The sequence below is a fragment of the Pseudoliparis swirei genome, chromosome 21, assembly GCF_029220125.1.
Source record: "Pseudoliparis swirei isolate HS2019 ecotype Mariana Trench chromosome 21, NWPU_hadal_v1, whole genome shotgun sequence".
NCBI classification, from domain to species: domain Eukaryota; kingdom Metazoa; phylum Chordata; class Actinopteri; order Perciformes; family Liparidae; genus Pseudoliparis; species Pseudoliparis swirei.
Window position 1 is genome coordinate 11,812,997 of NC_079408.1, and position 21,215 is coordinate 11,834,211.

The 21,215-nt window shown below is 45.5% G+C and overlaps 4 protein-coding genes across 7 annotated transcripts; 3 read left to right on the forward strand and 1 right to left on the reverse strand.

Moving 5' to 3' along the window:
• Positions 1-1,045: 1,045 nt before the first annotated feature.
• Positions 1,046-6,829, forward strand: tp53 (tumor protein p53). 4 transcript variants are annotated; one of them, XM_056442899.1, is made up of 11 exons: positions 1,046-1,172; positions 2,017-2,125; positions 2,208-2,292; positions 2,461-2,634; positions 3,727-3,901; positions 4,029-4,141; positions 4,457-4,566; positions 4,725-4,849; positions 4,940-5,070; positions 5,161-5,231; positions 5,543-6,829. In XM_056442899.1, the coding sequence occupies exons 2-11, from the start codon at positions 2,034-2,036 to the stop codon at positions 5,631-5,633; spliced, it is 1,167 nt and encodes a 388-aa protein (XP_056298874.1). In that variant the 5' UTR covers positions 1,046-1,172; positions 2,017-2,033; the 3' UTR covers positions 5,634-6,829. The 4 variants fall into 4 exon arrangements, with proteins under 4 accessions (XP_056298874.1, XP_056298873.1, XP_056298875.1 ...); XM_056442898.1 differs by having other exon boundaries at positions 1,047-1,172; positions 1,980-2,125; XM_056442900.1 differs by lacking the exon at positions 1,046-1,172 and having other exon boundaries at positions 2,064-2,125; positions 2,213-2,292.
• A 173-nt stretch (positions 6,830-7,002) lies between these two features.
• Positions 7,003-10,292, forward strand: LOC130212147 (macrophage mannose receptor 1). Its single transcript, XM_056443285.1, has 6 exons — positions 7,003-7,072; positions 7,888-7,979; positions 8,331-8,452; positions 8,498-8,682; positions 9,287-9,538; positions 9,676-10,292. The coding sequence occupies exons 1-6, from the start codon at positions 7,003-7,005 to the stop codon at positions 9,849-9,851; spliced, it is 897 nt and encodes a 298-aa protein (XP_056299260.1). The 3' UTR covers positions 9,852-10,292.
• A 1,636-nt stretch (positions 10,293-11,928) lies between these two features.
• Positions 11,929-14,364, forward strand: LOC130211845 (fibronectin-like). The gene is made up of 4 exons (XM_056442865.1): positions 11,929-12,574; positions 12,644-12,901; positions 13,375-13,641; positions 14,133-14,364. The coding sequence occupies exons 1-4, from the start codon at positions 12,391-12,393 to the stop codon at positions 14,288-14,290; spliced, it is 867 nt and encodes a 288-aa protein (XP_056298840.1). The 5' UTR covers positions 11,929-12,390; the 3' UTR covers positions 14,291-14,364.
• Positions 14,365-14,439: 75 nt separating this feature from the next.
• si:dkey-219e21.2 (zinc-binding protein A33) lies at positions 14,440-20,837 on the reverse strand. The gene is made up of 10 exons (XM_056443286.1): positions 20,794-20,837; positions 20,133-20,300; positions 19,180-19,339; positions 18,964-19,062; positions 17,754-17,879; positions 17,524-17,646; positions 17,309-17,437; positions 16,643-16,721; positions 16,159-16,185; positions 14,440-16,062 (listed from the first exon to the last, which is right to left on the reverse strand). The coding sequence occupies exons 1-10, from the start codon at positions 20,835-20,837 to the stop codon at positions 15,527-15,529; spliced, it is 1,491 nt and encodes a 496-aa protein (XP_056299261.1). The 3' UTR covers positions 14,440-15,526.
• Between the last annotated feature and the right edge of the window lie 378 nt (positions 20,838-21,215).

Genomic DNA, 21,215 nt, shown 5'->3' on the forward strand with positions numbered 1-21,215 from the left:
CAACTTTCAGTGCGTGCTCGTTGGATGTGACTCTTGCCAGTTCAGGACAAGTCGGCCCGACGCAGCTACGAACACCTGAGTGAGTTCCTGCCCTGAGTTTCTCTGCAGCTCTGGACCCCAGTGGTGGAGAAGTTTATCTTATCAGTACAGGGGCATTTGAAGGGTGATGAAAGGCAACGTTGTTCCGCCTGTAAAAGCAGATTGTTAAACAGTGTCTAAGTGTGAAATTAACAGATGTAACCTCTAGTTTTAGGACGATCCGAAACCAATCAGGAAACCCCGACAGCCCTCGAGTAAAATGGTGACCCTGCCCACTCCTGGGATGTAGCTTCAAAGTTGACCTCTGACCTCGCTGGAGAGAGAAAGAAGTGTGTGGTTTCACCCGTAACAGGTTTACAGTAACAAGAGCTCAAACAGCAAGGTGTTACAACTGATTACTTTGCATTTGTGTGTGTGTTGTATGTCATACAACAAAATAATTACATTAATAGCAAGTAACTAATTTAGTTTTTTTTAATTCAAGTTTACACCAAGGTTTCTGAGAGCAATATATATGTTTTTTTTATGTTGCTGGCAAATCCTAATATATCAAAGTGCTGTACATAGTCCATTAAATGTATCACGCGGGATACGTAATAGCTAAAGTCAGCAACCAATGGTGTAAATAAGGCCAACATTTTTTATTTCCATGCATCATAATGTCGTCTCGTTGCTTTCATGCTCAGGAGAAGCGTGTAGTTTTTTGTAAGTATACATGTGTGTGTTGCACAAAAAAGAAAACTGAACCCTCCAAATAGTACTTCAGATATACAGCAAGTATATAGCAACAATCCTAAATAGTCCTTCAAAAAAAAACAGCCAAGTATAGAGCAACAATCCCTTTGCTTAGGACGCTCGTTTTTAATTTTGCAATATTTCCGAGAATCGTGAATGCAGCATAAGTGTTTCGCGACGTTGCGTCTGCGCAGGTCGGAGGTCAGAGCGCTCTGTGATTGGACAGTGGACGGAGTTAAATATCTGCCCCTCCCACTTGTCTCTTTGTGGGATTCCCCGGCCACAACGTGCTCCGCTTAAACTCAAAATATTTTGGACTTTTTCGCCTGTTTCCGCTCTGTACCTCGACACCCACCGGTGACTAATCTTTCTCGGACGGCGGTCGCGGGACATACAAGGTAGACGGTTAGTCTTGCGTATCTCAACGCTTCACAGCGAACCGCCCGAACGCCACTCGTGTGTCCGTTGGAAAAAGTTTTACGACAGTTTATGCGAACAGATTCCGAAACGTTGCGCTAACGTAAAGCTAATTAAGCTAACGCTAAACTGTGCAACACTGTGCACGCGCGCTTTAAATTGCCAACCTAACCTGTCAAGCGGTCGACTCGTTTAGCTTGTCGACACATGTTGGTGTTTATTGATGTTGTTTTCATGAGGTTACTGTGAAAGTGACAACTATTTGTCGTCAGTTAGTTTAGTTTGGGCCTGGTGCTGAAAGTACCGCGGTTAGCTCACGGCTAGCTCACGTCCCCCGAGCCGATGCTGTCTCGCGCTAATTGTGACGTCTGTTATAATTTCAATATTTGCATCGGTTCGTTGAATAATCCGTTCCACCGGGATTATATGTATGCATTTAATTCATTTAACTGTCGCACAAACTTCCACCAGCGCCAGTGAGCAGTTGACGGCTAAAGGAAGCTCAACTTATTTTCAACTTCGTTAATTTGTGTTTCCTGTGTAGCTGCAATTATCATGTTATGATTCATTAATTTTACTTCAACCGAAGTTATTGGTGAATAAATAAGTCATCTTCTCCAATGTAGGGATTTGCTTTTTCTTTTCATTGGGAACAAATACATTTTCCCATAAAACTATTGAAGCAAGGCAATAGCATACAACATTCGCTATTTGAAGATCAAACTAATAAAGTTAGATTTGTTTTTTCTTACCTTATGAATCTCTCCTGTTCCTGTTGATGCCCACAGCACACCTGCACTTTGGCTCTTCCTAATTTTCTCTCAGCTGGAAAAGGAGAGGAAATGATGATGGAAGAGCAAGATTTTGCTGATTTGACTTTGAGCCAGACCCTGCCGCTCAGCCAGGACTCCTTTAAAGAGCTATGGGATACTGTGTAAGTTGTTTTACAAGTAGATATCATTTTATCTTTCTATTTAATTTTTCATATCAGTTTACCACAGAGTTTGTCTCTGCAGGGCAGCTCCCTTGATGTCCACCCTGCCAATGAGGACCGATGGGTGTCAGGAAACTTGGGGGACAGATGGGAATATGTATATGATGGTAAGCATTACCTACCTATGCCTCTGTTACAAAACGTTCGATTGAAGTGCTGTCGCTGAAAATGTTCTGTTGATATTCATATGATGGTAACTTCAGTCTGAACATATTTAATTTCGAATAAAGTCTGAATCTCTCATTTTCACACTTCTACATTTTGGAAATGAACAGACACTGACTGAGGGGTTTGATGAGAAGCTGTTTGAGCTGTTCCCTGAGGTCTCCCCTAAAGACAGTGTGACTCCCCCTGCCTCCACCGTCCCCGTTACCACCGACCACCCAGGAGAATTTGGCTTCCAGCTTCGCTTCCAGAAGTCCGGCACAGCAAAGTCTGTGACTTCCACTGTAAGTAATCAACGGACTAATATTTTCTGTTCTTCAGATATTTTTAACTGACTGGTAAGTTTTACAGCTAATTTCAAATTGTATGTCTTATATCTGTTCTGATAAATGTTTGACAAATGGCATCAACTTCAACAGACTTCTGTACGAAGTGCAAATGTGTTATTTGACAGAATTACACAGAATGTTGGAGCTCAAATATCAAAGTTCAACAGGACTCAGATTATCCTGCAACCAAACATGGCAAGGAGCAGAAATGTGATCCCATTGTGGGAGACAAAGGATTTCGACAGCTCTTTAGTTTTATCCATCTGTAGTAAAGAAAACTTCCAGACACTCTTTTTAAACTTTGTTTAAATTTAAATACAACTTTACTATAAACAAGTTTCAAGTCAGGAAATTGAAAGGTTTTACGACAGTTAAGTCACACAACCGTCTCTTAAGGTTGTATCACCCACAAAACTATTTAAAGTTGTGTGTAAAACACAGAAAAGCTCTCGAATAGTGTTAATATCTTACCTTAGAAATCACAAAAAACTCCATTCTTTTGTAAATCTCAGGGTGGCACTCGTCTGGAATCTCATTCATTGTGACGATTGGCTAAATTGAGAAGTCTGAAGTCAGTCACTGCGGTTGAAGAGCCAATGGCAGTCATGTTTTTGCGGTGACTCACCAGCACTGCACTGCCGTTGGCCGGTTTAGCTAAGGTTAGGGTGCTCTGCCCTAAAACTCCCTCCCCCCTTCCCCCCTCCCCCCGCGACTTGTGCTCTGGTCTGTGTGAGAGTTGCCGTGTGGCTGTAAAGCCCAGCTCCGACATGACGGGACATGTTCCTTCGCCGGCTTCCTCCAGCATTGAATGGGTTAAAAGAAGCACACGCAAGGTAAAATATTTTAATTTGACATATCTGGCCTTATGGAGAACCTCGCCTGTAGTTTATTTTTGTTTTAGAGATGAAGTGGTGTATGAATACTCTATATGAAACCTTTTAGTATAGTGTTTAACGTTTAGTCTTCAGACCAGTGCTTGGCATTTGAGTCCTCGCCGACTTGTTCTGTTAGTGATGAAGACATGTTTCTCCCTGTGCTTCCTCTCAGTATTCAGAGCTTCTCAACAAGTTGTTTTGCCAGCTGGCAAAGACCAGCCCGGTTGAAGTGCTCGTGAGCAAGGAGCCTCCTTTGGGTGCTGTTCTCAGGGCCACGGCGGTTTATAAGAAGACTGAACATGTGGCAGAAGTCGTCCGCAGATGTCCTCACCACCAGACGGAGGACGGTAAGGAAAAAGTTTCAGTGAAAAAATGCTTTTATATAGAGTGGGATCATTTTAGTTTTTGCTAGGATTTGATTCCGAGCATGTTTCAGAGAAGACTAACTGTTTTTCGTTCCTGTTTTCCTCTCAGCCGCCGAGCACCGTAGCCATCTGATCCGAGTGGAGGGCAACCAGAGAGCTCAGTATTTTGAGGATCCGAACACAAAGAGGCAGAGCGTGACTCTCCCTTACGAGTCCCCACAGGTGCGACTGCCCCACTCGATTTTTCTGAGGGGGATCTTTTCTTCTATAGCCGTTATTTTTATCACATTTCCTAATATGTGAATTTGTGTATTTGAACCATCAACTGTGTATCACATTTGTGCCTGAAAATGAAATGTTCATAAATTACAGACATTGTGAAGGCATCCATGAATGTGTTTCCCAACAAAGACGGCTCCGTTTCGGACTCCCAGAGGAGTCGATTTGGACTTTGATAACCAGAAAAGTTGACCTTTCCACCCTGTTCGTACACAATTATACCAGCAGTCTGTAAAAATTGTTCCTCTCTTTTTTTAGTTGGGCTCCGATATAACAACCGTCTTGCTGAGCTTTATGTGCAACAGTTCCTGCATGGGGGGCATGAACCGCAGACCCATCCTCACCATCCTGACCCTCGAGACGCCAGAGTAAGTGTTGCTCCTCTTCTACCAGACGTGAAGGAGGCGGCGGGCATGTTAACGTATCATTTGGGTATAAAGAAGCAGTTTTGCTACTCTGAATTGCTTTTTTAAATGCGTTTGTGCTCTCGAGGAAAGAATCCTTTACTCTGACATTTCCTCCGCAGGGGACTTGTTTTGGGCCGGAGGTGCTTGGAGGTCCGTGTCTGTGCTTGTCCAGGCAGGGACCGCAAAACTGAGGAGGAGAATAGCACCAAGATGCACAGCGGCGTCAAGCAAACTAAGAAACGCAGTACGTCTTTGTTGCATTTCTTGAGGTTTCAGTTCCCTCCATCGGCATGCCGTTTCCTTGCCAACCTCCTCACCTTTTTATTATCTTCAGAGGGCGCCCCCCCCCCGGCTGTGACTACTGGCGCGACTACTGGCGCGACTACTGGCACCGCTTCTATGAAGAAGTCCAAGTCGTCCTCCAGTGCAGAGGAGGAGGAGGAAAAGGATGTTTATCTTCTGTATGTAAGTAAAGATGCGGAGAGTTATACTGCTGCGGGGCGTTTTTACAAAATGTTTCATTCTGTTTGATAATTCCCCGTTACTCTCCTGCAGGTTAAAGGTCGCGAGCGTTATGAGATGTTGAAGAAAATCAACGATGGCCAGGAGTTGCTGGACAAAGACAGGTAGGAACTGCAGCCTGGAAACATCCTGAATTACTTTCTGTGGATTGAACTTTATTCTAGCTTCATGGTACAGCTCAACATCGTCCACACATTGGGCAGCTGCTCTTGGTTAATTGAGAATTTAAACCCTCCGTCCCTTACTGGATTTAAGCCTTAACGTTACTGCTATCTTAGAGATGACCTGCCACTAGAGGTCGCTGTGGTTCTTTAAATCAAACCTACCAGCCACAGATCAGCTGGGATCATTATAACTTTCTCAATGGTGTCACTTCTGCCTTTAATTCCTAACACTGGCTGCTTTCTGTCCATAGCGAGACCACGGTGTCAGTGAAACAAGAGTTTGCGGCGCCTTCCAGCGGAAAGAGGCTGGTGCAGCGAGGAGAGAGGAGTGACAGCGACTGAGGAGCTCGACGTCTCGGCCACGAGAACAAATGTCCTTCCTTCCGTCTTCCACATCATCGGGTTTATTTCAGGCTTTTACTTTAAATCACCTCCTGTATAAGTACACTGGAAAACTAGATCAACAACCATACTGCCTGATTGTTTACTGTACTTTAAGTAGTGTACAGTGTCTCGCTGTTTTTTGATGTTTTCAAATGAATAAACGTTGCCTAGTTCACACAGGAGAGCAGTTCACACTGTAAGCAGGTCTGCCGCCTCCTCAATGCCCTCGCTGTATTTAAAGGTCCTGGGAAGCGGCTGCATGAAACAGGAAGTCGGGGTGGCACTTTGAATTAGGAGCGACTATATTTCGTCAGTGTTGATCTTAGCTGGGATTTTCATTTTCGTTTTAAATTAGTCCCTTTTTTTTTACGTCCTTCATAATGCATTATTTTGAGTGAAAATGAAGAGATTGGTGATCTTGGTTTTTCATTGACATTTGTTTTTATAATTTTCTAAGTGGTAATTATGATCTCCAGAAGCAGCTTGTTAAAATAAATGGATATGTGTTTGCAAAGGAACATAATATTGATACGAGTCACTGCCATTTGTTTAAAGTCACGCTACCTCCATTTATTTTTCCATGTTACTTTCCAAGTGTCAAACATTTACAACCTGCCGAACTCTCCCGTAGGCGGCTATCGGACCAAATCAGCAGATGTCCAACGTAAAACACATGAAAGTTAGAACAAGGAAACTCTTTTTACTTAAGTAAAATAAACTGCTGTGGTGCTGGATCACCCCAACAGCTCATCAGCCTTTAGTCTCTAACTTTTATACCAGCAGACACACTGAAAAGAGGGATTTCTACAGAGCAACTTGAACAATACATTTGCAGCATAATATAACACGAGAAACTGCTTTAAAGGAGTTATACAGTGCTTTTTTATTTTGTATTTTTACTTTCAGCACTTGCGTTTGATGTGACCAATCGCTGTCGGTCAATTAACCACTTTCTTTATTACACTGCCAAAAAGAAGTATGGTTATGGGTGTTACTCAGTTGTATTTCTGTTTCCTAATTGATTACTTTGGGAACTGTTAGTTTTGTATAAGAGGTTTATCTTTCTATATTTCTCATGGCTGCTTTTTTCATGGCCTTTTTTGTACTAATTTTCATTTTGTTACTTCAAGCAAAAATAAATGCCAAATATCAAACTCTTGTATTCATAAATGTTTCCGTCTTTGCTGGCACTGCACTACGATTCATTACCTCAACCCCCTTTTATGAATTCATACTTTGCATGTTAGGAAGATGCAAACCCACGACCGTATTGTTTTCCTCGTGCTGAAGGGAGTTTTGTGTCTAGTCAAATGTGCTGCTTACGTCCATGTCGCTGCTACCTGGATGTCTCGGACTGAGAAGAGTTCAGAGAAGCAGGTCTGAAGTATCTAGTCTGGGTGAGTAGTGAGACGTGTACATTATTACTTTAACGTATAAAATGTATTTGTTACTTAACATATTTCACAGCAGCTGAACATTTCAAGACGCAGCCCTCAATTTAGGATCCACTGGAATCCAACATGGGAAAGTTATATCTCCAAGGAGTTTGCTTTTTCATTTCTTGTGAGTATTATTTTCTCTCTGGTTATTTATTTATCTGTAAAATACAACCATAATTTTAAAAATGGAGGAAAAAGTTGGCGCTGCAGTTAATGATTATCATTAATGATTAATCCAAATCTCGATTAGAATGTTAAAGGTACGCACATTAACATCGCTGAATGTTTCTAGCTTATCCTTTATAGGTGTGACTGAAAAATGACATAACTTGAGCAAAAAGAAGTACAGTATTCTGCTTGTGGAGTAACTGCAGACATTTAGGCCAGATATTGATACATTATTTTGGGTTGCGTAAAAACGATTAATCGATTGGTTGATGGCGAGAAATCAGAATCTGGAGTTTAAAATAAATATATATATTTCTAATTATATATATTTATATATTATATTATAAATATCTATATTATTAGATACATTTATATATATAATAATTTATATATATATAAATATATATTATATATTTCTATACATATATAAATATATATATATTTATATCCTTCAGTCGTTAATATAAAACATTTTCAGAGGTTGGACAAAATATCAATTAACGACGTCACCTCTGATAAATCATAATGGCCTTTCTCTCCCCGTACGTCAGACTGGATCAGGTCCTCACAGACAACCGATCTCCTGTCCGTGTGTTTCTCCTCAGCTCTGGCGTCGGTGTGCAGCGCTGCAGAGCGACAGTACTTCCTCCAGGATTGGAGCAGCCTCATGTGGGACGAGGCCCGGACCCACTGCCAGGTACCACGGGGAAGCTCCGTCATCTGCAGTGAGGCTGGACTGAGCAGCGTCTAATAATTAACATCTTTATTTCCATGTTGCATTCACATAGCAGAGTTTGGAATAAGTCATTCAGGGGGATTCATGCGTTGATGAGAACGTGTCGCACTGTGTGTGAGAAACGAAGTTGAAAACACTTTTAAATGAATTAGCGTCGCTGTACAGATTTGGTAAGAATCTCCACTGTTGATTTATAACTTTTAAGAACAGTGGACCGCCATCAACACCGACGTTTAGTTCACGCCTGTACAAACAGAACCACGTTGATCTCTGTGTGAAACACGACTGTGTGGCCTTTGCGCTTCCTACCAGGTGTGTTTCAAAGACCTGGTGACGGTGACCCCGGAAAACATCAAATCCATCACCCAGAACCTCACCTCTGACTGCTGGGTCGGCCTCCGCAAGAACTTCTCCTCCGCCGGCGACACCAACATGTCCTGGTCCCGCTGGGCCGACGGGGAACCCCTCAATTCCTCTAGGTCCTGGTCCCGCTGGGCCGACGGGGACCCCCTCATCTTCCAGAACTGGTACCCCGGTTGGCCTGTGCTGGGAGGGGAAGCGGAGTGTGTGAGCTCCATTGAGGACTCCTGCGTGGCCATGCTCAGCTTTGGGGCCTGGGTGGAAAAGAACTGCTCTGACCTCCTGCCTTTCATATGTTATGAAGGTACCGCTCATCTAGAGCCCTCTTTCATTGTTATCCCCCTATTTTTCTATTATAGAGCAACTACGTATATGACATGGGTCACCTGCCGCCAGCTGGAGTTTAGAGTTCAATCTGAACATGAGGAAATGAATAGAAACTAAATGAAATGTGTTTTGTCGTCAGCGAGTTGCTCAGCAAACGTACCAAACGTACACGACGTCGTCACTCGAGGATCCAATTCATCAACCTTCAAACGCTCTTGTAACTGAAAATATCCCAAATTGTGAAAAAAAATAATGACCACAGGGTTACTTCCCTCTTTAAAACTCCTTAAAGTAAACGTGTTGATACTTCGTATTTAATTGTTTCAAGAGCACTTTCTGAATTGAGAATTGTTATCCAGAGAGAGTTCAGACTGAAGTTCACCTCGACGTTCAAAAGATGATTAATTGTTCCTTTTTTCCTCCGCGGCAACGTGATGAATTATTTGAGAGCTTATGTATTGTTGCAAAATTGGTTTCCGCACTAATTTAAACGCAACACATGCAGCGTTTATAGTTTCATGATACAGAATATACACCTGTTTGTGTGCATATTTCTACCTTTGTCTCATCTCCGACCGCAGATCGTTTCTTCGGCCGAGCCGGCGTGACCAACATCACGTCTGAGAGCGCCGTTCTCACCTGGCTGCCCGCGCCCGGGGGCGTCGGCCATTACCGCGTCGAAGTCAAAGTGGACGAAGAGCTAAAACAATTCCAGAGCAACAGTCTGACCTATGACCTCGTCAACCTGACGGCAGGGACCCACTACTCCGTCCAGGTGTTCCCCGTCAAGTGTACGAGAGCTCTTGACCCGCAGGAGATCGCCTTCTACAGCAGTGAGTTCACCAACATGACACATGAACTTGTTTCCTCACCAATCGTTAGTAAAACCTCTCTCTCTCTCTCTCTCTCGTTCTCTCTCTCTCTCTCTCGTTCTCCCTCTCTCTCGCTCTCTCTCTCTCTCTCTCTCAAGATTCAAGATTCAAGATTCAAGATGTTTTATTTGTCACATACACACACAGGGTGTGCAGTGAAATGAAAGTGGCAATGCTCAGCAGGAATGTGCAAGGACAACAAGTACACACTATTTACAATAAAAAACAACACAATATTTACAGTAAGTGTGTGTGTGTGTGTGTGTGTGCCTAAGAGGGGCAGTTGTGTGGGTCTATGTGGGGGTCCTGGTGAGGTCGGAGTTCACAGTCCTGATGGCCTGAGGAAAGAAACTCCGTCTCAGTCTCTCTGTTCTTGCAGCGTGACTACGGAGGCGCCTGCCTGACCGCAGCAGCTGAAACAGTCTGTTGTTGGGGTGGTGAGGATCCTTCATGATCCTGCCGGCTCTGGTTCTGCACCTCCTGGTGTACAAGTCCTGCAGGGTGGGGAGTGTAGTTCCAATAGTGCGTTCAGCCGAACGCACTACTCTCTGCAGAGCCTTCCTGTCCTGAGCGGAGCAGTTGCCAAACCAGGCTGTGATGCTTCCTGTCAGGACGCTCTCTACAGCTCCAGAGTAGAAGGACTGAAGGATCCTCTGGGAAACTTTAAATTTCCTCAGCTGCCTGAGGTGGTAGAGGCGCTGCCTTGCCTTTCTCACCAGAGTGTCTGTGTTCGTTGACCATGTCAGATCCTCGGTGATGTGGACTCCCAGGTATTTATACCGCTCACCCTCTCCACAGTAGTCCCGTTAATCCCCAGTGGTGAGTACGTCCTCTGTTGTTGTACCCTCCTAAAGTCCACAATCAGCTCCTTAGTTTTGGTGACATTCATGATGAGGCTGTTGTCCTGGCACCAGAGTGACAGATCAGCAACTTCCTCCAGGTAGGCCTCTCGTCGTTGTCGGAGATCAGGCCCACCACCACTGTGTCATCCGCAAACTTGATGATGGTGTTGGAGCTGAACCTGGCCACACAGTCATGTGTGTACAGGGAGTACAGTAGGGGGCTGAGGACGCAACCCTGGGGGGATCCTGTGTTCAGGGTGAGGGATTTGGAGGTGTGTCTGCCCACCCTGACCACCTGTGGCCTGGCGGTCAGGAAGTCCAGGATCCAAGCACACAGGGGGGTGTTCAGTCCCAGCTCAATCTCGTTCTCGCTCTCTCTCTCTCGTTCTCTCGTTCTCTCGTTCTCTCTCTCTCTCTCGTTCTCTCGCTCTCTCTCTCTCTCTCTCTCGCTCTCTCTCTCTCTCGCTCTCTCTCTCGCTCTCTCGTTCTCTCTCTCCCTCTCTCGCTCTCTCTCGCTCTCTCTCTCTCTCTCTCTCTCTCTCTCTCGCTCTCTCTCTCTCTCGCTCTCTCTCGCTCTCTCTCTCTCTCTCTCTCTCTCTCGCTCTCTCTCCCTCCTCTCTCTCTCTCTCTCTCTCTCTCGTTCTCTCTCTCTCTCTCTCCTCTCTCTCTCGCTCTACCTCTCTCTCTCCTCTCTCTCTCTCTGTCTCCTCTCTTCTCTCTCTCTTCCCTCTCTCCTCTCTCTCTCTCTCTGTCTCCTCTCTCTCTCTCTCTCTCCCTCTCTGCTGTCTCTCCTCTCTCTCTCTCTCCTCTCTCTCTCTCTCTCTCTCTCTCCTCTCTCCTCTCTCCTCTCTCTCTCTTCTCTCCTCTCTCTCTTTCTCTCTCTCTCTCTCTCTCTCTCCTCTCTCTCCCTTTCTCTCTCTCTCGCTCTCTCTCCTCTCTCTCTACCTTTCTCTCTCTCCCTCTCTCTCTCTCTCTCTCTCCCTCTCTCTACCTCTCCTCCCTCTCTCTCCTTCTCTCTCTCTCTCTCTCTCTCTCTCTCTCTCTCTCCAGCACCAAACAAAGTGGAAAACCTCTCCGTCACCAAGGTGACCGAAACTTCCGTCTTCCTGAGCTGGAGCCGGCCGGCGGGACACGTGGCCTCCTACCTCATCGAGGTCCAGGGTGAGAAGCAGATTCAAAATAAAACGGAGGGCAGAGAAGTCTGCCGCTTGACGCCCGGCAACACGTACACGTTCACGGTGCTCGCCGGAGCCGGGGACAACTCCACCTGGAGCGCAGAGTCCAGCATCACAGGATACACCAGTGAGTTCCACCAGCACTAATGCGTTGATTAGACTGCAGAGGGGGAGGCTGTGTGTTACCCATCATGCACTTTGTTTAATTTGTCAACGGATGCAAATTAGCCGTGGTGCTGAAGTGGTTTTCTGTCTCAGAGCCGGGCGGAGTGTCGGACCTGAAGGTGTCCGAGCACACCGCCAGCTCACTGCTGCTCCGCTGGGTGCGGCCGCACGGAAACACCTCCGGGTTCAGGGTGACGGCCACGAGCGACAGCCATCGGCACGTACACCCAGGGTGCGCTCGCTTCGTTCACTTTGATGTTCAGGTGTATTTGTTTCTGCGTTTCGCCGCGCGGCCCCTCGGGTCCAGCGCTGAAGTATTTCAACACATGAATATGTTGAATTTGAGCGTTATGGAAATAAAGAAGGCCAGAGGGATGTAGTTTTATTTTATCTAATCGTGCACATGTTGGAGAAGTCGAGATCCACTCATAAATTTTTTTTTTTTCAGTGTACACTAGGAGTTGAAGTTGAGAATGAGGAAAGTTGTGATGGATAATTTAACTTTCTTTTTCCAAATCTGTCCAGTCGGAGGTTTATTCAACCCGTAAGATTGTTGGACCGATCAGGTTTTTTTTTTTTTTATCTGACTTTTTCAGAATGTTAGGATGACGTCCCAAACCTCAAAGTTGGGATGAACTGGTCATGTCTTTTTCACTTCTGCCAACTCTCCAGCGTGCTGTTCGATGAAACCGTGACCCGAACCGAAGTGACGGTCACGCCGCTGCCGCCGGGCTCCAGGACGACGCTCGGTGTGACGGCGCTGACGGCCGACAACACTCTGGAGGGACGCCGAGTGACCGCCGTCACCTACACCGGTAACGCCGGTAACTTCTCCTGCTACGTCGGCTGAGTGTCACCCGTCTGACCGTGTGACTCCTGCACAGCTCCCGGGCGGATTTCAAACCTGACTTTGACCACCACGGTCAACTCCCTCACGGCCACGTGGGCGCCGCCCGAGGGCGACTCGTTACGTTTCATCGCGGAGCTCCGCCTGGAGGACGGAGGTGGAGCCGCAACCGACAACCTCACCGAACCCAGGCAGCACTTTGAGGGCCTGAAGACCGCAGCCAACTACACGGTGACGGTCTCCGCCTTGAGTGGACCTTTCCGAGGCCCGTCGGCGGGAGCCTCCAAGTTCACCGGTGAGTCGCTCTGGGGCTCGGCGTGATGGCGTGGTACCCGCGGTTGCCACCGGCAACGGTAAGTGTGATTCACTGAGGGAGGACGTCCTGCATAGTTTCCTGTGAAGGCTATTTGAAACCTGCAGGGTATGTCGGACTCCGACACTCATAATAATAATAATAATAATACTATATAGAGTTATTCACATAATGTAAATGCAACAAATGGCTGTTGAAGTCAGTTTAGGATTCATGGAAATCTATAACTTTAAAATCGGTTCCCACAGTCTTCAATCTATATGAAACATATATGATGATGATCCTCATGTTCCCTCTCTTGTTCTTGTTCTTGTTCTTCTTGTTCTTGTTCTTCTTCTTGTTCTTGTTCTTCTTGTTCTTCTTCTTGTTCTTCTTCTTCGTCCTCTTCTTCTTCTTGTTCTTGTTCTTCTTCTTCCTCTTCTTGTTCTTCTTCTTCTCTCTCTCTTTTTTCCCAGCGCTGTTGCCGCCGACTAACGCCACGGTAAATTCCTCCGACAAACACCAGATCACCTTCCAGTGGTCGGCCCCTGACAACATAGCGAGGGCCACGTACTCAGTCAGGGTCAACAGCAGCTTCTGGGGCCACAACCGCTCCGAGGATTTGGACGAGATCACCTTCCACAGGTTCGACGGCTTGAAATCGGGGACCAAGTACGACTTTGAAGTGCGAACGGTGGCGGATGGAAAGTCCAGTAGCGCAGCGGTGGCGTCACATTACACAGGTGAGACCCCCAAGACCCCCACGCTGGCTGTTAGCAGCTACGTGTTTTCATAAGCACATCATCAGTGTTATACACTTTTCTGAGATTAATGGACTTGAGGAAACCCTCTCTGGTGCATTCAAGGACACTTTGAGGTTTGAGAGGGAGCTATTCAAAAGAATTGACCGAACACGTGATGAGAATTTGGTGGTTATTTATTTAAAAAGGTTGCAGTGAACTCTCAGATCTAAGATGTTGGATCTTTTTCTTATACAATAGCACCTCCTAGTAACTCGAGTAGCTCAACTCGACTCTGACATTCAGCAGAAACACACAACACAAACGTTTGAGCACGAAAAAACACAAAAAAGTGTGGTGACCTGGAGAAGAGTTGTGCAACATGATGTAATTCTGGGCCTTGTGTCTTCATCCACATGCATGTGGTCCAGGATGAGTGAGGCTGTTGTCAGCTTCCTCTCCTCACACCTCGCCGTCTCGCCTTGTTCCCCCAGACGCAGAGAAAAGGGAAATCGGTCTGTCGATGTCGTGCTCCTCGCCTAAACCTCTCCTCTGTGACGAGCACGCCACCAGGGAGCGCGTGTTCCGTCAGGTAATCAAACCCCTCAGCGCCCCGCACAGCCGGGGTGAGTCGGCACAAAGGTTGTTTTAGTCTACAACGTACACTTCTCTTCGTGTGTGTGTGTGTGTGTGTGTGTGTGTGTGTGTGTGTGTGAACATGTCAACGAGCTGTTGGGGGACAAGATTATCTGGGAACTTGAGAAGCAGGAAACAGAAGGCAAAGGAACACAATAAGCATAATTGTTGCTGATTTCCTCTTGTTTTTATTTTTTTTTAAACATTGTTTGGCCCATGACGGTCAAAATGTATAAATAAAGATGTGGTCAGTAGAAAAAAAAGTGAAACACGGAGTCAACAACTTGACTGAGTAAGCTCAGTACAAATCAAATTATATTCTTACTAATTCATAATTATCATGTTTTTTTTCTGTTTATATTATATTCTTCCAAGCTGAAATTGTTTTCTTTTCTAAAGTGAATATTTTAAGAATACTGTTTATCATGTTCTGGCGCTTCATGAAGTTTTCCAGCTCAATCTTGTTCAAAGTCTTCGTTGAATAGCGTTTCACAATGTTTGTGTAATATTTACTCAGATTTCACTGCATCCTGAAATAAAACTATTAATGATCAACTATATGGTAAACAGCTTCATTTATGACATTACCACACAGTTGAAGAACAATAAGCATGTTGACCTCTGACCCTCAGTTGCCTTAAACTCTCATTTTAAATATACTGAAAAGATCAAAGAAAGCAAGAACAGCAAAAAGAAGAAAACACAAAATGTTAAGTGAACTTAAAATCTTGATTATGGACCAAATAGAGAATCCCCCTTGAGGGGGGGTCAGAGTCTCTTCAGATATCAGAATGAAAGACAACATATGATGCATATTAAATATGTATTATGTTCATTTCTGCATGCATCTGGATGAACAATGTGCTTTGCATAAATATGAATTGTAGAAATTGAAGTGCTCTTGAAAAACATTCCATTTAAATAAAATAAATACACTTATTCACTCAAGGTTTTTGTCTCTCGTGGTCCGATGACAATTCTCTGACATCATCTAACAACAATATCACCAGCACCGGGACAGAGTTTAGTCTTCAGTTAATGATCCACGATTCAAGAGATTTTAAATTCAGCTTAAAGGCAGAAATTGAAAGACACGTCTAAAGCAAGGGAAGGAACATGCATGCGATATGCGTATCATCCAATTGATGACGCCCCTCTCAAAGAAAATCTGAATCTTCGTGTCGATTTTAGTTTTCAATGCAATTTGTGTTCCAGTCCAGGTGAATTCTCCCCGGCGTCCGGTCAGAGGCGTTTACAGCTCAGCTATTTCCACATTGGTGTGCTGGATGGTCAAGCTTGTGCGACCGTCCAGCGGGGCGAACAGCGGGTACAGCTTCCCCCTGAAGGCTCCGGTGAAGGTGTAGATGTGGGACTCGGTGTCCGCGTTGTAGAAGGACATCTGGCCCTCCTCGTAGTCCAAGTAGACCCCCAGACGTCGAGGCACGAGGCCGGCGGGCAGTGCCGTCTCCGGCTTGGTGCAGGCGTAGAAATGGTTCGGGCTGCGCCACAAGACCCAGTAGCTGTGCCTCGGGCTCATGGGGAACCGGCCGTGCCGCTTGGAGCCGGCCGTGGTCACTCCCACGCGCCAGTGGCCGTTTTTGGCGATGTCCACCTCCCAGTAGTGGCGGCCGCCGCTGTAGCCCTCCCAGCCCAGAACGCAGGGCCAGCCGTCGAATCGCTGCAAGCTGGACGGCACGTCGGACTCCGAGAGGCCCTCCTGGACCCGCCGCTGGTCCTCGGACAGCTGCAGCCAGGGGTGGTTGGTCATGGGGTCCAGAACCACGTCCGCTGGACGGGGAAAAGAGAAAGGCCCGAATGAGCGATCCGTACGTTTGCTTTTCTTCCTCAGTGAGGTGAGGTGAAGATGCTGCAGACGGAGCTCACCGGCTGCGCTGCAGATCCAACTCCAAACTGAAATGGAGACGTTGTGTTAAAGTCGCAGTGGATAAACCGTCATACAGGGTCAGAACCAGTGATGGTCGGGGCGAGGGGTCGCAAGGTCAATTTTAAAGTTTGAGATCATTCCCAGGATAGGAAATAGTCAATTTACTCTTCTACTCAACATGATCCGATATGGTTCTGGACATTTTGCCTCGAGTTAAGTTACTCTTTTGATCTTTTCAAATATTCTTCAGGCCTCTGCAAATTATTCTAAGAAGGAACAGAACCGGTTTGAATGAAACGCTCAGAATTCGTAACCCAAACTGTGACGAGTGCTTTGAGGAGAAATTGCTTCGTATGAACAGATCACAAGCAAAATAGTTTGGAGACCACTTAACAATTTGACTTTAAGCTTTTCGGCAAATCAACGTCATTTTGGGAAGCTATGAGATTAAGACGAGTTTACAATGATTTCAGGAATGTGCACCTGGGTTGGGGATGTATCTTGATATTCCTGCTGTCCACGTCCTCTGCTTGGCCAGCAACCACAGCTGTGGAATACATCTCTGAAAAGGAAATAAATACAAATGTTTCATAAGAAAAAGCGTGTTTCTTCTCCTCTGGACGTCATGAAGGTGCACAGATAGAACAAAAGGTCAGCATGCGGTTGGGTCATGTGACGTAAACTTAACTAAAATAAAGTAAAGCTACAACCACATAACATCACCGCGACGTGATTTGCGTGTGTGTCGACGATAGCGATGACACTGAAGATAAAGTTATCACATCAGTTATCAAGGACATTTATTGTTGTCGTTTACACGGCCGATCAGGGTCGTATAAACGGAATCACCGAGTTCATCTGTTGACGCTCTGCACGCCAGGAGCAGAGTTCACTCCGCTCGTTACGTGAAGTCATTTCATAACCACGCCGTGTGTGCCAATCAACTGCTTGTTTTTGTGTCGTTTTAACTAATTATGTATGTTTGACGGCTTCTAACAAATGTTTTCAGCCTATCTGATTCAAAATGTTTAATTAAATCCCCTTTCCCGTGGTTCCTGTGATATTTCGGGCTTCTTGATTGTCACATCTGCTCTTCTTTTCTTTTCGCCATTGAATACTCCTCCTCGGTTTGCCCCGGCGGCGCCTCACCGTGCCGTCCTCTTTGAGCAGAGACCAGGTGATGAACTCCAGCAGCGGCAGCAGGTTCACCAGGCGCTTCTTCTTCAGGCCGAGCTGACGCAGCACTTTGCCCAGCTCGTCGCTCTGAACGCCGCAGCTCTGGAAAACACGCCGCCGCGCGAGGCCTTCAAAACAAACTGACGATGGCAACCGAGACCAAAAGGTCACGCGGTCGGACCCCTCACCTCGGTGGCCTTGTGGAGCTCCTTTGCCCACTCCGTGATCCTCAGCTGGGCCTTCTCCTCGGCGTCCTCTTCTTCATCCTCCTGTCCTTCTCTCTCTGATGCCGAGGGCGTCTCCTTCAGGAGCTGAAGATGCAGGAAGGTGACATGGATGTTTCATTTTGCTTACGTCGGATCCAGACGGCGACCGGTTGGTGTTCTGGAGGCGCCGCCCTCCTCGACCCCACGCTGACCTCGTCCACGTGGCGGAGCTCGCCGGCCCACTCCAGGATGAGCTTCCTGCTCTCCTCCAGGCTGCGCTCGGTGCGGCTGCCTGAACTCGGGGGTTGTTCGTCGCTGGGCTCAGAGCCGCCGCCGCCCTGCGTCCACACAACCACACACACGGTCAGACGATGGCAGAGAGGATGACATCGAGACAAATGCCAGCTGGTGATGTGAGTTTTTCGAAGGGAACTATTTTTGTTAACACTTGAGATAGAAATTCACATCTGGTGCGCTATACTTCTGACGTGACGTGTTGGGGCCCAGAGGGTCACGCAACCGGCTGTAAAAGAGTCAATAAACCCCGAAAGCTATCAGCACACAGCCAGCCCAAATAACCACGTCATCACCAAGCAAAGTAATCGTTTCCCACGGCAACGCTTATCCAAACACACGGCCTTATAAGGCGTCGTACAACGTAAGCTTTTTAACCTCCAACTTTTAACAGAGTTTACATAATCAACCGTCCACTTCCCTCTGGTCAGAATCAAAAGGCTCTCATGCAGATGTTTTAACTCAAATTGTTACCCGAGCTGGCAATCAACATTTATATCACTATATTAAATAAATGAAAGGATGAAAAAGGGGGGAAAACAAACATGAGCGCTTCTTTGTCCTGTTTTTTTTAAGTCTACGATTGGCGTGCAGGTTGATCACACCAAAGGTTTATGCATTTGACCTTTGACCTCTAGATTCACACCGTCACACTGCTGTTAATGAGTAATATTGGATAGAATTGTAATTCCCCTTTCACCTAAAGAAGTCAAGAAGAAAACTACAGCGGGCTTAAGACGCCGCACTGGCTCCGGTATCTTTGTATGATTAGATATTAAAGTCTTTATAAAGCTTTAAATCTAAACCGTAACAGAGATGTTCTTTCATTTCCTTTTTCAACCGGTTAACCGAGGTCCTCCACTTCTACTCTTTAATATCCTCATAAGTCCCATAAACTGCCTTTTATTTTTATTACAACGACCAGCTCTCTTTGTATTTTCAAAAAGGAAATTAGATAACGTGTGTGTGTGTGTGTGTGCGTGTGTGTGTGAGTGTGTGTGTGTGTGTATATGAAGCACTCTGGGCTGCATGTATGAGCGGCGCTGTATAAATATGATGTCAATCACAGTGGAAATGAGTCCGCTGAGCCACTAACTCGCGTTCTCGCTTCCTTCTCTCGTGTCCTACCTTGCAGACTTGGTCCACTTGCTCCTTCCAGCGGTGGATGAACAGCACGCACTCCTGCAGGCTGCGCAGATCCTTCAGGCCCTTCTGGCGAGGATGTTGCTGGAACAATCCCAAATGGTAAATGTGTACAGCTGTTTTTAAACATTCCTGATCGTAAACCAAACAGAATCAGTGAAGTGTGACAGTCTCATCCCTATCGAGGAGGTTTCCGCGTACCTGGGAGTGTTTGGCGAGGCGGCTGCCGGCCCGGCCGGGGGCCGAGCTGTGGATCTGGACGTCCTCCTCGGGCAGCGTCCAGCGCACGGCGCCCACGGAGCTGCTCTGGGTGCTGCTGTCGCCGAGCCGCAGCACGTCCACTCCTGCACACACACAACGTCTTTAAAGCCCGGAGCAGTCACTGTACGTACGAGCATCCGATTGGATGAAGGCTCCGGGGGCCACATCACCACCATGCCCACATCAGGGAGAGGCTGGAGGAAGTTATCCGAACATTAATGCAGGAGAAAAGCGTCATTAGCATATTGAACAAAGAGAAAGAAACCTACTCTTCGAGGACTTTAGGATGCTCTTCATCTCGATGGTGACGAGCTCACAGCTGTGAAGCAGAGCACATATCAACAAATTAAATACTGAAAATGCCTTTTTATAAGAAATACTGTCACGAATAACAGTACGGCGTTGAAACTGTAAGTAATATAAACACATTTTATTCATGCATCACAAGTAAAAGTTGCTTAAATTGATTATTTTATCATTGAAATATTTTTCTACTGATCTATAAATGTGGAGTTGGAACAAATTATATATAATACAACAAATATTTCCAGATTTTTACATCATAAATTAAAGAGAAAACTCTATGAGCTCCAGCTTGCTGTAAAACCTAGACGTACAAAAAAATCTATACGCTTGCTCTATAAATACATGTTACTGTAAATGATAAACAAGTTAAAAATCTCAATCATTTATCATATTAATCATATATTTATGTATAATTACGTGATGCATGAGGATCAATTTAGTATAAGAGAACTTTGTAAAGATGAGAAAGCCAATCAACTTTACAATAATTCAATCTGTACTGCTGAATATCACCAAAGACAGGAATGCAATACAAAATAATGACTCTAAAATAAACATGTTAACATCTCAAAGACATGATCCCATACCTGAGGGTGGTGCAGCTCTGCAGGTGGAGAGCAGTGGACGGCCGCTTCTCTCTCACCAGGCGTTTTGTTCCCGTTTCTCTGATCTTTGGACTTTTTATGGCCTCCGAGATGACGACAGAAACTTTATGCAGAGGTCTCTGACACGACGTCTCCACGGCTTCCCGGCAGCTGCTGGCACGATTCCCATAAGGGCACGCCGGCGGCTATAAGTCTCTGGGTGGATTTAGAGTTTGTCCATTTCGTCCATTACAGAGAAGAACTTTCAGACTTATAGTGAATTAAAAAGGATAAAACCTAAGTAGATCTAAGTCGTCGTCATCTTGAGGTTTTGGGACAGGGATGTCTATGTGTTCAGATTGTAAAGCACTCCGAGACAAATTTGTAATTTGTGAAATTGGGCAATACAAATAAACTGAATTGAATTGAATCTTAAATCATAAATTAATGTCAACGTGTTTTTATGTCAGTTTTAACTCACGCTTTAATCCTGTGCCTTTTATGCTTTTTCACTCGTATTTCCGTCTTTTCAAGAGTTTCCCAGATGAAAGACGTTCAATAAAAGGTCAAAATACAACGTGATCCCTGTGACACGTTTACAATGCAGGGAACTCATGAAGAAAGGAGATTTACTTACTTCCTGGTACTCACCTCACATCCTCACCCTGACCTCCTGACCTCCTGACCTCGAGCAGACTGACAGACCATGAATACGGCATGACATGAAAGATGCAACTGGCCCATTTTGGAAAAAGTGACTGATAAACTATTATTTTTGAAGCCGTGACAAAGTTTTTACTTCAGCAGCAGCTCAACGATGTAACATTTTTATTTCTGTAGTTCGGCTTTCTCGTAGAAATGTTACTTTGTTGATTCTTGTTGTTGTGAGTGTGTACTCCTGGTTGATGCACTTACTGTCAGTCGCTTTGGGTAAAAGCGTCAGCTAAATGACGTGTAATGTTATGGAATGCAATGTAATGTTATGGAAATTACCAAAGGATCGAAAGTAAAAATACTGATAATGCATATAAATGTCCCTGTGAGAGAGACGGTCCATATATTCTAGAGGATTTCTGTCACTGATGC